Source organism: Arabidopsis thaliana, chromosome 4, assembly GCF_000001735.4.
Source record: "Arabidopsis thaliana chromosome 4, partial sequence".
Taxonomy (NCBI): domain Eukaryota; kingdom Viridiplantae; phylum Streptophyta; class Magnoliopsida; order Brassicales; family Brassicaceae; genus Arabidopsis; species Arabidopsis thaliana.
Window position 1 is genome coordinate 6,681,305 of NC_003075.7, and position 14,592 is coordinate 6,695,896.

The 14,592-nt window shown below is 32.0% G+C and overlaps 4 protein-coding genes and 1 pseudogene across 7 annotated transcripts; 1 reads left to right on the top strand and 4 right to left on the bottom strand.

The window, feature by feature from the left end:
* Positions 1-417: 417 nt before the first annotated feature.
* Positions 418-1,158, bottom strand: AT4G10865 (annotated as a pseudogene; the record flags this gene model as incomplete). The annotated part of the gene is made up of 1 exon: positions 418-1,158.
* Positions 1,159-2,250: 1,092 nt separating this feature from the next.
* AT4G10870 (uncharacterized protein) lies at positions 2,251-2,772 on the bottom strand (the record flags this gene model as incomplete). The annotated part of the gene is made up of 1 exon (NM_117156.1): positions 2,251-2,772. The coding sequence occupies one exon, from the start codon at positions 2,770-2,772 to the stop codon at positions 2,251-2,253; it is 522 nt and encodes a 173-aa protein (NP_192825.1).
* A 1,752-nt stretch (positions 2,773-4,524) lies between these two features.
* On the bottom strand, positions 4,525-5,043 carry AT4G10880 (uncharacterized protein; the record flags this gene model as incomplete). Its single annotated transcript, NM_117157.1, has 1 exon — positions 4,525-5,043. One exon carries the CDS (start codon positions 5,041-5,043, stop codon positions 4,525-4,527), a length of 519 nt encoding a protein of 172 aa, NP_192826.1.
* Positions 5,044-7,528: 2,485 nt separating this feature from the next.
* Positions 7,529-12,599, top strand: AT4G10890 (DDE family endonuclease; the record flags this gene model as incomplete). Of its 3 annotated transcripts, none has more annotated exons than NM_117158.4 (12): positions 7,529-7,739; positions 7,911-8,183; positions 8,688-8,838; positions 8,999-9,188; positions 9,702-9,936; positions 10,032-10,103; positions 10,224-10,283; positions 10,775-10,843; positions 11,037-11,114; positions 11,216-11,362; positions 11,536-11,661; positions 12,137-12,599. In NM_117158.4, 11 exons carry the CDS (start codon positions 7,529-7,531, stop codon positions 11,631-11,633), a joined length of 1,584 nt encoding a protein of 527 aa, NP_567367.1. In that variant the 3' UTR covers positions 11,634-11,661; positions 12,137-12,599. The 3 variants fall into 3 exon arrangements, with proteins under 3 accessions (NP_567367.1, NP_001319897.1, NP_001328077.1); NM_001340690.1 differs by having other exon boundaries at positions 11,933-12,457; NM_001340691.1 differs by having other exon boundaries at positions 11,536-12,599.
* AT4G10895 (Plant self-incompatibility protein S1 family) lies at positions 12,060-13,414 on the bottom strand. Its single transcript, NM_202802.3, has 2 exons — positions 13,161-13,414; positions 12,060-12,874 (listed from the first exon to the last, which is right to left on the bottom strand). The coding sequence occupies exons 1-2, from the start codon at positions 13,404-13,406 to the stop codon at positions 12,695-12,697; spliced, it is 426 nt and encodes a 141-aa protein (NP_974531.1). The 5' UTR covers positions 13,407-13,414; the 3' UTR covers positions 12,060-12,694.
* Between the last annotated feature and the right edge of the window lie 1,178 nt (positions 13,415-14,592).

Consider the following 14,592-nt stretch of genomic DNA (forward strand, 5'->3'; position numbering starts at 1 on the left):
GATCTTTTGTTGACAAAAAAAAAAAAATGGATCATATAATTTTTGAAGAAAATAATGTATCACAGAATAAAAGAAGAGAGAAGTATAATTATTTAGGTAGAAAATTGAAATTCACAAAATTTTACAAGACACTATGGACCGCTCTTATACGCTGTCGTTACATCATATACGCTGTGTTTTAAATCGGCTTGATGATTATGGATGTTAGATTTGCACGTTCAAATATTTATTTCTTTATTGGCTAAAACGTCAAAATCAAAAGTTTTTAAAACTCTTAATAAAAATCCACTTCCAACTCCACTTCTATATCCCTTCTCCCATGCGATAACTAGGCCATAATAGACTCCTCATAATTCAGCTAGAGGAGCTAACCATATGCCTATTCTCAATGCAAAACCACCCAACCACAAGCCATCATTACCCGTAAGACACCACCCGACGTGGCTGGCCCGGGTTGCCGTGTGAAGCTCCATCCGTCGAAAGCTTGACCCAGCTCTCGCTTGGCTTCTTAACCCAACACATATACTCCTCCACGTCGAGACCACCTCTCTTAACCCAACACATATACTCCTCCACGTCGAGGACCAAGTACTTTTCAAGGTCAACCATGTACCATTTTGTATTCTTCCCACTTTATACTTGATGCGGAGAACTCTCGCTTGTAGGCTATCCACATTATTCATTAGTCTCCAGCCTACCTTTGATATTAAGGCTCGGTTCATGACTCTTGTTGTCCTTTAACCCAAACCTCCTTCTGATTTCGGTTTACACACTCTCTTCCACGAAATCAAATTTTGTTTCTTTTTCACGTCAAATAGAACTTCTCCAAAACTTTTCTAAGACTCTCACCTGAGCAAGTGAAGAATCTGCAAAGAGGATAAGGTCATTTTTGAAACATACATGCGACAGCTTAGGACCTCCTTGAGAGATACTAATCGGTTTCCATTCCTTCCTCCCTACCGCAGTTTCGATCTGGTGACACAACCGCTCAAAACACAGCATAAACAGATATGGAGATAAAGGGTCACCTAGGCGCAGGCTGTCTGTTCCCCATTCCACAATACTCTCATTCATGGTCCCGTCACACAAGTCATAATCCATCCCCTCCAGTTGGCAAACAATCCTGCTACCTCTAACGTTTCCTCTAGGAAATTCCATCTTATGCGGTCGTATGCTTTTTCAAGATTAGCTTAAGCAACATCCTTCCTCCCCTTCTATTGTTTGTATTGAAATAACTAATAACAATGAATAAAGACTCCTTTTTCTCTGGTGTTTAAGGTAAATATTGATTGGCTATACGTTTTGTTAAGAGAAACTTTTATTTAAAAAATCAAGAAAATTGTTTGTATAAATCATTGAATACTGTGAGTTAAGACTAAAAAACATTAGCTAAGAAACCAAGACAAATATGAGAAAACCAATAAAATAATTTTATTGAAAAAACATATAATAGTAAAATAAAATTTGTATTGGTACAATTAAATATAAATATTAATAATTAATGTATCATTAACCTTTAGAATATTAATATAGAGCTTACATTAATTATTTGGGAAATCACATTTTTAACCCTCAAAGTGTCATCGGGTAAGCAGTTTAAATCTCGAAAGAATTTCACTAGCACTATAAACCACTAAAATAGTTTTACTAACACTTTAAACCTTCAAACTAGTTCAAGAGGCATAGATGTAAAATGAACTTACAATGACAATTCCCGCTAGTGTTTTGTAACTATGTATGAATACTTTGCAAATAGGATTTGTTGGATCAGGTTGAAGAGAAAATGTTTTGAGATAAACAATTTATTTGGTAACACATCTCAAAGAATTTGCTTATTAGTCTCAAAACTAATAAAAAATTATAGAATCAAATATACGTACTTTAATAATGACTATGGTTTTGAGTTTGGAGGGATTACATGATTTGGCTCAGAAACTCTTGATATTCAAAATAAAATGAAATAATAATTTTGGGATCAAAACCAAAAGGGATGCAATACGAACACATGAACAATGATTTCAACAAGCAAACATGTACTTATTCATTTTTTTGTTTTGTTCACAATGTATAATATTGGAGTAATATTGGAGTATTAACTCCTACAAACTTGGAAGCTGGAAGCAAAAGAAAGGAAACATTGTTTTGTCCTCAACACAAATCCACAATGTTATTTGCAAAGCTTTATTAAAAATAAAAGTGATACTTAGTCAAATGTGACTTAGTCTTGATGGTACTTTGGGTTGGCCCGTCTTATGCATTTGGTTCATTCATCTTCGCCGATGCTTCGTCATTTTCATCTTCTTCTTTTTTAGCAGATGCAGTAGTCGCTCCTTCAGCTGTTTCAAAACCTATAACGCTAATACCTCCTTCCTCACGATGACGTGCAATAACAGACTTATAATATTTCAGATCTCCATCGGATTGATATATCCCTAAATCATCAATTTCGCACCATATCTTCATTTCATCATAAACTATATCTATATTAATATCGTCGTACGCGGTCCATATATGAACAAGATAATCTTGGATACCTTTATTCTTACCACGATTATCATTAAGCATGAGATTATAACCGTCATAATTCAGCAGATAACCTTGATCTTCATCTGGAAAGTCTCTATAAATCTTCGTATATGGACCACTATTAATCTCTTCATTAATTGTCCTAGACTCTCCATCCTTGGTATCATAGATCTTGTCATCACAGAAGCGTACAGTTACACGCTTACCACAACCATAGTTGGAAACCCTATGTAACAATGGAGCCATATATATAAGATTGAAATATTTCAAAGATTTTGTTTGATGTGAGAAAATAATGAAGGAAGTCTTCTTCTTCTTAAATAGATTTCTCATTTTTGGGATATCCCCCTCGTCCAAAAGACTTTAGACACTTAGCTTGTAAGATGCAATTACATTCTACGGTTAAGATTCGAATCATATTATAAAAGAATTAATGATTAGTCATACAATTATGTTAATAATAATTCCTCCAAGAGGTCTAGATGTTAATATATAATTAGATATTGACCCGCAATATACCGCGGGTGAATATGTTCATTGAAAAGTATAGATATTTGTTTTTACAAAATTTAATAATATGAATAATATATTTTTGACACATAACTTTAATCTATGTAAAGCTTGAGTAATTCATTGACACATAGAACATCGCGAGTTGATATTTTCGTTAGATCGCAGGTTGTAAATTCATTCCTAAATCTTTTTCACCTTCAAGATGACATTCTAGAGATTGACCCGCGGTACATCGCGGGTGGATATGTTCATTGAAAAGTTATACCTATTTTTTTAATAAAAATTAATATTTATATATGAATAATATATTCTTAACACATAATTTTAATCTATTTAAAGCTTTGGATGTCTAATAAATCAAGCTTTCGGCTCATTCGTATTCAAAATCATTTTGGTTTTTTTTATAGTAAAATTCTAAATCATTGCCCAGTTTCTTAAGCAATATGAGACCTTTTACACTCTCTTTTTTCATCGATTGAGTACTATATGTCTGTTTTAAAAAGATTTAATTCCATCATATGTAGAAAAATCTAATATTCTATTAACTCTATGTATTTTATATAAAATCAAATTAATTAAATATAAGAACAAATATTAAAGTGAAAGAAAAATCATATATTTATATTTAATGTAGATAAAGAGATATTAGGAAACTAGTAATTAATTGAATGTAGTTCAATAAAGATAAGATTTAATTAAAGATATAAATTTAGACAAATATTTATTTTTAGATAGATTTTGCAGGCACTAAATATGTAATAAAAAAGAGTTAATTCAAGTAATTAATGCAAGTTAACGAATTATAAGTTCGTAGTTATTAAATATTTAGTTAGATAAAATTTGTAAGGGCTTGTATGTTATTAGTAAATAGTATAGAAAGTTTTGGCCAAAAAATCTATCATGTAGATACTTCATCGAGAGAGTCTATGTTAATAATACTTCCTCCAAAAATTCTATATTAATAATATTTTCTCTGAAAGTCTGTTAATATTTCTCTAGAAAGTCTATTAATTTTTAATAAAGAAAATATGGGGCTTTTACAGGGCAAGGTACTTAATGGCCCAAAAATTAAGAATTGAGCATTTTTTAAAAGGGTTTACAAAGAAAGGCATTTTATGTGAAAGAAATTGACTAATTACCCCTCTAATTCAACTCCATCAAAACTTCTTCTTCTCCTTCTACCCACACAATGCCTTTGACCAACGATTTTGATCCGATGAACCTAATAAGCGTTCTTTGGTAACATGTTTCAAACTCTTTCAGCAAGCAAATTAATGTCTTTATTCATTGTTTTGTTTACAATGTATAATGGATTATCAACTCCTACAAACTTGGAAGCACAAAGCAAAAGAAAGGAAACATGGTTTTGTCCTCAAAGAGAGGAACACAAATCCAAAATGTTATTTGCAAAGCTTTCTTAAAAAGAAAAAGGAGATACTTCGTCAAATGTGACTTAGTCTTGATGCTACTTTGGGTTGGGCCGTCTTATGCATTTGCTTCGTTCACCTTAGCCAATGCTTCTTCATTTTCATCTTCTTCCTTTTTAACAGCTGCAGTAGTCGCTCCTTCGGCTGTTTCAAAACCTATAACGCTAATACCTCCTTCTTCACGATGACGTGCAATAACAGACTTATAATATTTCAGATGTCCATCCGATTGATATATCCCTAAATCATTAGTTTTGCACCATATCTTCATTTCATCATAAAATATATCTATATTAATAATGTCGTACGGGTTCCATATAAGTAAACGATAATCTTGAAGACCTTTATTCTTACCACGATTATCATTAAGGTAGAGATTATAAAAGTTGTAATTCAGCAAATACCCTTGATCTTCATCTGAAAAGTCTCTATAAATCTTAAAAGGACCACAATTAATCACTTCATCAATTGCCCTAGACTCTCCATCCTTGATATCATACGTCGTGTCATCACCGAAGCGTACGATTGCACGCTTACCATAACCAGAATTAGAAATCCTACGCAAGAGTGGAGCCATATATATAAGATTGAAATATTTCAAAGGTTTTGTTTGATGTGAGAAATAATGGAAGCCTTCTTCTTAAATAGATTTCTCATTTTTGGGATATCCCTCTCGTCCATAAGACTTTAGTCACTTAGCGTGTAAGATGCAATCTCAAGATTCAAATTATTATAAGAGAATAATTAGTCATAGAACTATCCAACAGAATGTTTTTTAGGCCCTGTTCGTTTTCTTGTCGCAGGATCCAGCGACCAGCGACAGCAACCAGCGACAGCAACCAGCGACAACATACATTGTTCGTTTGTCTGTCGCTGGACTCAGCGACCAATTACAGCGACAATCGCTAATAATTGTCGCTGTGTTGTTCGTTTGACTGTCGCTATAAACAGTCGCTATATTGTTTTTAAAAATTAATTATTTTGGTGCTAATTTATATTTTAAAATCAAAATGTAAATCATATATATCCTACACCATGAGAAAAATAAATTAATATATTTATTTATTTTAGTTTTATCAAATTTAATTTGACTATAATTAGTTTATGTTATTTGAATTTAATTTATTTTAACTTAATTTAATAAGAATTAAAACTCAAACCCTTCGTGATATCGCAGATAAAAATATTATAAATTTGTTTATATAATAATTTCTTTAAAACAAATCTAACTCCAAATGATGCATATATGATATTTATTTAAGTTTAATTTAATTTAATTCTGTTTAATTTAATTATTTTTAATTATTCTTTAATTTATATTTTTTGATCGCTAAGTTGTTCGTTTGCATGTCGCTGGATCCAGCGATCAAACTAATCGCTAAAGGCCCTGTTCGTTTGCTTGTCGTTGGCGACTGAAACCAGCGACAGCGACCAAAAGTTGTTTGTTTGCCTGTCGCTGGTTCAGCGACCAAAAATAGCGATAGTTGCCAGCGATCAGCGACCGCAATTTTTGGTCGCTGAAAGTTTTAACGATCAGTCGCTGGTTTTAGCGATTAGTCGCTGCTTTTGATCGCTGGACTTTTTACCTGTTTTTCATCTCTTGGTAAAATTTATTTGGTAAAATTTAATCATCTCTTGAAAGTATCTTTATTTGGTAATTATAACAACTCAATTCTGACTTTTTACCTGTTTTTCTACTATATTACAATCTCAAGATCCTCTTTTTTTACTATTTAAACCAATTTATATGATAGCGTTAATTAATTATATTCAAAATAAAATAAAATAGTTCTTATACTCAATCATATACATATGATCAAATTTTACTTCGTTTAGCGTTTCAAACAACAATTTATTTGTAGCGGGAGAAAAACAAACATAAACATGAGTCTAATCTACGTACGACTAATTACTTGACCCGGTTAATCGAGAAATCAATTCGACAACAAATAGATTTTCCTCGGTATCAAGATTTCTCCAAGTTAAGAAACTTTCTCCGAAGATGGTTTCTAGCATGAAGAACTCGATGACTACTGTTCATTTTGGTTCTTTTACAATGTTCTTAATTACTCGTACAATCATCTTTATTTTTATTAATAAATATAAGGTTCCATATAAAGAAAGATGGAGAATTTGCTAGACTGAAAGATTTGTGTATTCCAATAACCATATTTTAATTTTTACAACATTGTGTGCTTCCTCATTTGTTTTACCTTTTTCTTAATATTTGTTTTCCATTCCATTATTTTTAAATATTGTTGCTCGTCATGTTAAGTTGGGGATAAAATGATTTTAAGTTGTGTGCTTTTGCCGCAAATGATTTAAATGATGTGACAATTAAAATTTAAAAGCTTTTAGCTTAAAATGGATCTTATAATTTTTGAAGGGGATAATATATCACAGAATAAACGAAGAGAAAAGTATCATTATTTAGGTAGAAAATTGAAATTCAAAAAAAAATAACAAGACATTGATGTGCTGGAAAAGACACAGTTTAGGTTTATTATCTTATTTTAATTTAAAAGTTATTGTACTTTAAACAAAATATTTTCTATATCCATCATATTTGGGTGTTAATCATTTTTCCATATGAAGTTAGTTTGCTCGTTTTCAGAGAAAAGCGATAAAGTGTAGTATATTATAAATGTAGTTTATTTGGCTCTTTGTATTACATCGTGGTATGCATAATCATTTTGTTATAATATTAATGTACTTGCATCTTAATCTACTTGACGTCTCTTTCTCAATTTTTTGTTTTGTCTTTTTTTTATTAACTAATGTGATATTTTGATAATTATAATTTTTATTTTTTTTAATCATTCACTCATTCAATCAGCGATAACTTTTAATATCTAAATATATATTTTCTTATCAACCTTCTTAACAATGTATCACTTATACAATCGTAAAATAATTTTTGTTCTAAATCAATTTTATAGATTTTACACATCTGAATCTTTCTCTTGTTTTAGTAACCATGTCTAATAACTTATTCATGGATCAGATAACATTATGTTATGACATTTTGAATGAGCCAAAGAACATTTGAATCTTTATGTAAGATGCTAACTAGGCGATATGGATTACAAGAGCTTGAAAATGTCTATCTTGAGGAATCTGTTGCCATGTTTCTCGAGGAGGTTGATAAGAATAGGACTGTTCGAGATATAGTTGCAAGATATCAACAGTCATTGAATGTGGTGAAAAGAAAGATTGATGATGTTTTGAGCGCTCTTTTAAAGTTTGCAGCGGATACATTAAAGTCACAAGAATGTGAGTTTACAAGAGTAAAATACTGTTTTGAAGAATGATGATCGATATTGGCCTTTTTTTAGAGATTGTGTTGGAGCACTTGATGAAAGCTAGAACCTACAATGAATGTTCTTGCTATATGTAATTTCTATATAAAGTTCATATATGCATATGTTGGTGTATCTCGTAGAGCACATGATACAAAGGTTTTGAAGTATTGTGCGAGGAATGAATCTTTTTCCCCTCATCCATCTAATCGAAAGTACTATCTTGTTAACTCTGTATATCCCACGACAACTGGATATCTTGGTCCACATCGTAGGATATTATATCATCTTGGTCAATTTGGTAGAGGAGGACCACCAGTAACTGTACAAGAGTTGTTCAACCGAAAACATTTAGATTTGCGATCTGTGATTGATAGGACATTTGGAGTATGGAAAGCAAAATGGAGGATTTTGGATCGTAAGCATCCAAAATATGTTTGACAAAGTGAATTAAGCTTGTAACAACGACGATGGCAGTACACTACTTCATAAGGGATTCACATTGGAAAGATCATGATTTTTACAATGGCAATGCACAAAAGAATATAAGAAGAAGAAAAAGAAGAACGAATGAACCGACCGGTGATAGAGCGATGGAAGCTTTGCATGACAACAACACAAACGAATGTAATAAAGGTCGTTTATTATATAAGTTTTTTTAGTGACTTGGTGTAGTACTTTTAATTATTAGTTTACTATTTTTGTTTTAATTAAGCTCATGATGTATCACAAAATTTTATTGTTATAATTACATAATTAGTTAAAAGCACTCACCAAAAAAAGTTTTAAAATATTATTACTAGCTAAACAAAAAATGTTATGCATGTAATATATTTAAATTACTTTTTTTATTCAAAATAAATTTATATAAAAAAATAAGAATTAAGGTACAATTGATGCAGCGGCGACGAAACGAACACAGACACCTGCAAAAATGTTAACATCGCCATCAACGTCACGAAAACGAACATAAATCATGCATCAGCGACAACGGTAACGGCTGCGACAACAACACCAAAACAAACAAAAATCTGCAGTAGAGTTTGTAGCCGCTGCTACCACTACAGCATGCGGTGATGAAACCTACAGACTAAATCTTGTTAAAAGTATTAACGAGGTCCGTTATTTGGGAGAGAATAGACTACTTTAAAGTATTGGGTGTGATGTTACATCTTTTAAGATTATGCGGGGTCAAATTAAAATTAATCAATCGTCAGTATTCACTCCGCACAGTCAAAAGCTACGACACTCACTACACACTCGAATTTTAAAATCAAACAGCGAAAACGCGATTCTCTTCTCCGAGGAAGAAGAAGAAATGGCGGAGAAACAGAGATGGATTGCGATGTATACGAAACACCTCAAGCAGAAGCGAAAGGTCTATCACGATGGCTTCCTTGATTTACATATCGCCAGAAAAAAGGTTTTTCTTCACTCTTCGCTTCCAATTCTTCGTATAAAAATCCACTAGATTATCTTGATTTTGTTGGCTTATTCTTCATAGTTTACTCGGAATTCAATCTTCGTTCTCCGAAGATCTGGCTCAGTTTAATTGGAGGAACGAGATTTTTCTTGTTTGATTTCGTGGAGAAATTTATGAACTATCGATTATTTCCAGTACCGTGGTTGAATTTTGACCTAGTTCTCGTAATTCTGAATAATTTTTGGTGATTGTCCCTAATCTTTCTCGTTTCCGAGATTGCTTTGAGGTTATGTGGATTGGCTTTTAAGTTCTGATTGTTGATTAGTGGATACACAGCTCCAGATTCAACTGAAGTTATGATTTGATTTTGTTTCGAAAATTTGATTGATTATCGAATATAAGCTTCTTTAAAGCTTGTTACATTTGGATTTTTGGGGAATAAAGTATTTGTTTCTGTTATGCTCATTTGTTTAGTAGGTCTCAGAGCTAACACTAGTGAATGTGTAAAACCAGGTGATGCTTTATGATGAGGACGATAATCTACTTGAAAGCAGGACGCTTAAGGCATGTGAAGTTGTGAACACAGGTGAAACACTCACATTTCAAGCATATCTTGTGGATATATGCGATCCTAAGGACGGAAGTAAAGCTTCTTCTGAGCCAAAGGTTGAACCAAGTGATCAAAAATGTGCACGCAAACCATTTACAGTTCTCAGGCCAAATTTCAAGAAAAGTTCTCTTCGTTGTGGTATCATGTTCTGTTATCCAACTCTTACAATTTTATCAGGAATGTATTTCCTCTTGAAAAGACTGTTCTACTTATTTCCCTTTTTATTTTGGCAGATGAGAAAAAACCTGACCTTGTGAATAAATTTTCTTCGAAAAGTCTCAGCCCATCTCACAATATGATTAGAGGTGAACTATAACTCGGTCATCTACTCCTAGCAAGAAATTTTACTGTCTATTAATCTAATTCCTGTGAAGAGTGAAAATCGAGCACTGCAGGCTAGTAATGTTTTCTGTGTACACTTTCAGTATTCAAAAAGAGAGAACTGCATAAGTATGGGGCACTGACTCCAGACTCAACAACAAAAGGTTTGATGCTTGCTTGATATGTTTATGTAGTTGGCTATTGGAGATAGTGAAAGCAGAATGTCAAACCATTTCATAAATAGACCTTTGGCACTTTGCTTAATTCAAAATTGATGCTTCAGATTGTTAGGTGTTCGTTAATATCACACTGATGGATGAACCATGCTATGTATATCAGCTCTGTATTCAGTATATTGATATCGTTTTCATCATGTACGGCATGTACCTGCTTGTTCAGTTAGATTGACACTTTAATTTTAAGGATCTTCTGGAACTCGTAGAAGCTTGTATTAATAATTCCATTAGGATGGAGAATTTTTTTTTTTCCCCATGCACGAACAAACTTCATGTTAGGGATATAGTAATCTTTTTATGTGTTTTGGATTTGGTTTAATCATGCAGAATGTAGAATGTATGAATGCGAGATAGAAATGCAGAATGTACATCTATACTTACTATTTTTGTGCATGCTATGACTAACAGCATGTATGCAGGTACTGTATCTCTTGGCTCAGTTGATAAAGAAAGCAATAACCACCCTTTGATCAACTCTCCATGTACTGGTAAGATATAGGAAATCTACATACCACATTTTTTTAATTCTATGCCACTAATCACTAGATTAGATTTGAATCGTAGAACTCATGTTTGTAAAGCCACATTCCTCTACATTCCAATCATTCTACTGTTTGGTATAGCAATAGGTTAATGTGACATATCCTGTCCTCCTTAAAATGGTACTGTGTGAATGTGCAGGAAGGTCTGTTGTAGATTCAAGGTTAGAGAATTGTAAGTTAAGCAAGGATGTTCCTCCACCCAAGCCTTTACGTGATGGTAAATATTTATTTAAATGCTTGTGTTTTTCTCCATGCGGTTTCTTCATAATACCATTTCATGAGAACATTACATAAACAAGCTTTTTCTTTTCACTGCAGTAAATCAGATACTCTCCATTCTTCAGAAACGGAATGCTACAGAGACATGTTCTGATAATAACATGCAAACATCTGTGCTTTTGACAAAAGTACCTCCAGAATCTGAAACCAGCAAAAGACACAAAATGGAGTCTATTTCAACGAAAGGTAACTCCGGAATTTCAACCTTTTTGACTTGTAAAGCTTAACTAAATCCAAGTATAAATAGTTAGCCTTTCAGAATACAAAACTGTTCTTATAGTTTTTTTTGGGTTTATTGTTGAAATCTATAAGAATCTCATCACTACAAACAATTCTTTGTTTGCTTATCTGAGTTGCAGAAGCATCTACGGAACAAGTAATGGTGCAAGAAACCTCATCGGCCAGCACAAGAGGTTGCTTAATGAGTGATCCTCCGAGTTTCGACCTCGGAATTTAAACAGCCCCCTCAAGATTACAGAAAATAGGTAACTCGTTTTTTCATTTTACCTCAAGTTCTTCACGAACTATAGTTTTTTCGAAAATATAGTTTCTCATTCTAAGCTGTGTTAAAATCAAAACTAGTATGTACCGTGGAAAAAGTATGTAGTTTTATGCATAAGCAGAAATTAGTAAGTAAATTGAATGGTTTATGCTCCAATTTGCGTGCAAGTTAACTTCAAAATGAGAAAGTTTCCACGAAATTCTCTTAATGTAACGATGACAAATTTCTAAGACATCTACATTTTTATTATGAAGCTAAATATAGATAAAGCTAGAAATAAGATGTAGCGAAGGAGCGAGTCTTTAGCATGTCCTACGAGTGCGGGTTAACCATAATAACCACAAATCTCTTCTACAAATATTCCAAATTTTCAACAAACACAAAAGCAGTTGAAGAAGTTAACTTTTGAGAGAGATAGATAAGTTTACTTTAATAGAAAGATACATACATATACATAGGCAAAGAAGGGAAATGGCAGGACCGGCACAAGCAGCAAAGCAGTCAAGTGAAGTGCTAGGCCAGCGGAAGTCGTTAGGGATATGTCCGTTGAGAGCGGCAGCGGTTGGAGCGGTGATAATCGGTGGAATTGGCTATGTGGTGTTGTACAGCAAGAAGAAGCCTGAAGCTTCAGCAGGTGATGTCGCTAAAGTTATGTCAGGCGTCGGTGGTACTCCTGAGAACACTCGTCCTCGTAATTGAGCGTCTCTCTTTAATTTGTTTACTTTCAAATCATGGGATTGTTATCTTTGTGGTTGATATATATAGTTGAATTCTCTAAACATTTTAAACATTTGAATCTTTAGGTGAATTAAGTTTACTCTAGACTTCGAAGAAAACCTTCAAATTCAGTTATTTGATGTTACAAATCTTGACGGGCTTTTCATACGAAAAGATATAATTTGATGTTAGTCATAATAGGAGAAATTTGTAAAAAGTGATCTGTTTTATGAGATCTCGGTAAAAGCAGTAACAATATTTTTAACAAAGATAAACGAAAGAGCTAATATTTGGTTCGTTTATTTATTCCATTTATACATTAACTTGAGAGCTCCGGTTGGATTATTACGTGCCCATACTCCATCATCTTGCACTTGCCAGAAACATATGTTAGGCTTCATACTCCCACATACATCATGTATAAAACTCTCTTTCCCAACAAATGCGTCAAAACTTACATGATGCTTAAAATCAGGTCCCTGAAAGATATATTAACAAAGATGATCACAACTTTTTTCCAAATAAAAACATAATTATAGAACGATTAAAGATCATATAAACATTAGAGGTTTCAATAGTTATTGTAGATGCTCCAAACCAATCCATTTGTAGAGTAGAAGATTTTTGACCAACAAAATTTTTTCCCGTCCATAAAAGTAAAACAATTTATTCACCAATGTATGGACAAGATAACAAATTTACTGTAAATATATACATTCAGATTTAAGAACGTGAAAGATTTCTCTTTTATTTTTTTTAAATTACCTTCCATAAGGTGCACCATATCAATGTCTTAAACCCAATTCTTAAAGGAGCTTTGAACACATCACTGAATGCAAGAAAAACAACTCGGGTCGATTCCTGACCAGATCTACACTGGACCATAAGTTTATTGTTACCCCCAAGTTGATTTGAAATTTCAATGTTAAAACGTCTAAATGTAAGAATAGAGTCTGTTCTTTGGATTAAAAAGGCGAACAAGGCAAAATATATTATAAATTTTTCTATCATTGTTTTTTTTCTTTCAACATGTATTTGTCTTTAACATGAATTCCACACATATATATATAATATAATATGTCACATTTGTTGATGTATTTAATTTCATTACTTTTGTTCTCTCTTATATGGTTAGTTATATCCTATCATTTATTTTTTTTATATATTTTTCTTTAAAATATGTAAACTAATGGAAACAAACAAACAAATCTTGCATAAATTTACTTGCAAAATTAAATTTCATTAACACATTTAGATTATTTTTTTAATTTATGTTGTAATCCTTTATTTGTCAATTATTTTTGTTTTTTTATATTTTCTTTGTTATGAAACCAGCATATCTAATGTACAAATCAGTATATTTTTTTTGAATTATTTGTTCACATAGTCAACTTTATTCATGAATTGAAATATAGAGATATTCAGAAAGACAATTTGCTATCCACTCTAGAAAAATGCATTATCCTTGAATATTAAATTGAAAGAAAATAATCGAATTAAACAAAAAATGATGAACCAAGTTAAAAACCATCTCATTTGGCACAACATTGAGTCTAACACTCACCATTATTAAGCACATTTCATATGGTTTAAGTAATTATCACATGTTCAAAAGACAAAAATATCAAATTAAATTATAGAAATGTAACTGAAGTTATAACTTATGATCGTAATATATCATAATGTTATACATAAAATTATGCCTTAATACGTTCATCACTATCATTGTTTCAATAATGCAAAGGCAATAAAAACTTATCTTTTGAATAAAATAGTAGACAACAAAAATATTGTTTAGTGAAAAGGTTTTTTGGATAGTTAGTAAGTTTTAATTTTAAAAAAAAATAAACTAAATGTTTACAGTAGATTTAGAATTATAGTTATTATGAATTATTCGGACTATCAATAAAATCTTGACATGTCCCTTCTATTTTTACATTTGTTTCAATCATCATTTCACATGCCCACTTTTTACACCCACTCACAGTCTCACACATTTTTTTCTCTTACACACATTCTCACATCTAATCCTCTAATTAATAGTGTGACCGGGCTAATAAGCTAATTACTTTCCAAAACCTATTATTTATCTCCAGAAAACCCAACAAAAAAAATTCACCCCCAAATCGCCGCATACTTCTTATAACTATGTTATAGTACTTAAAACATTTGTAAATTATATTGGAGATTTCAAACA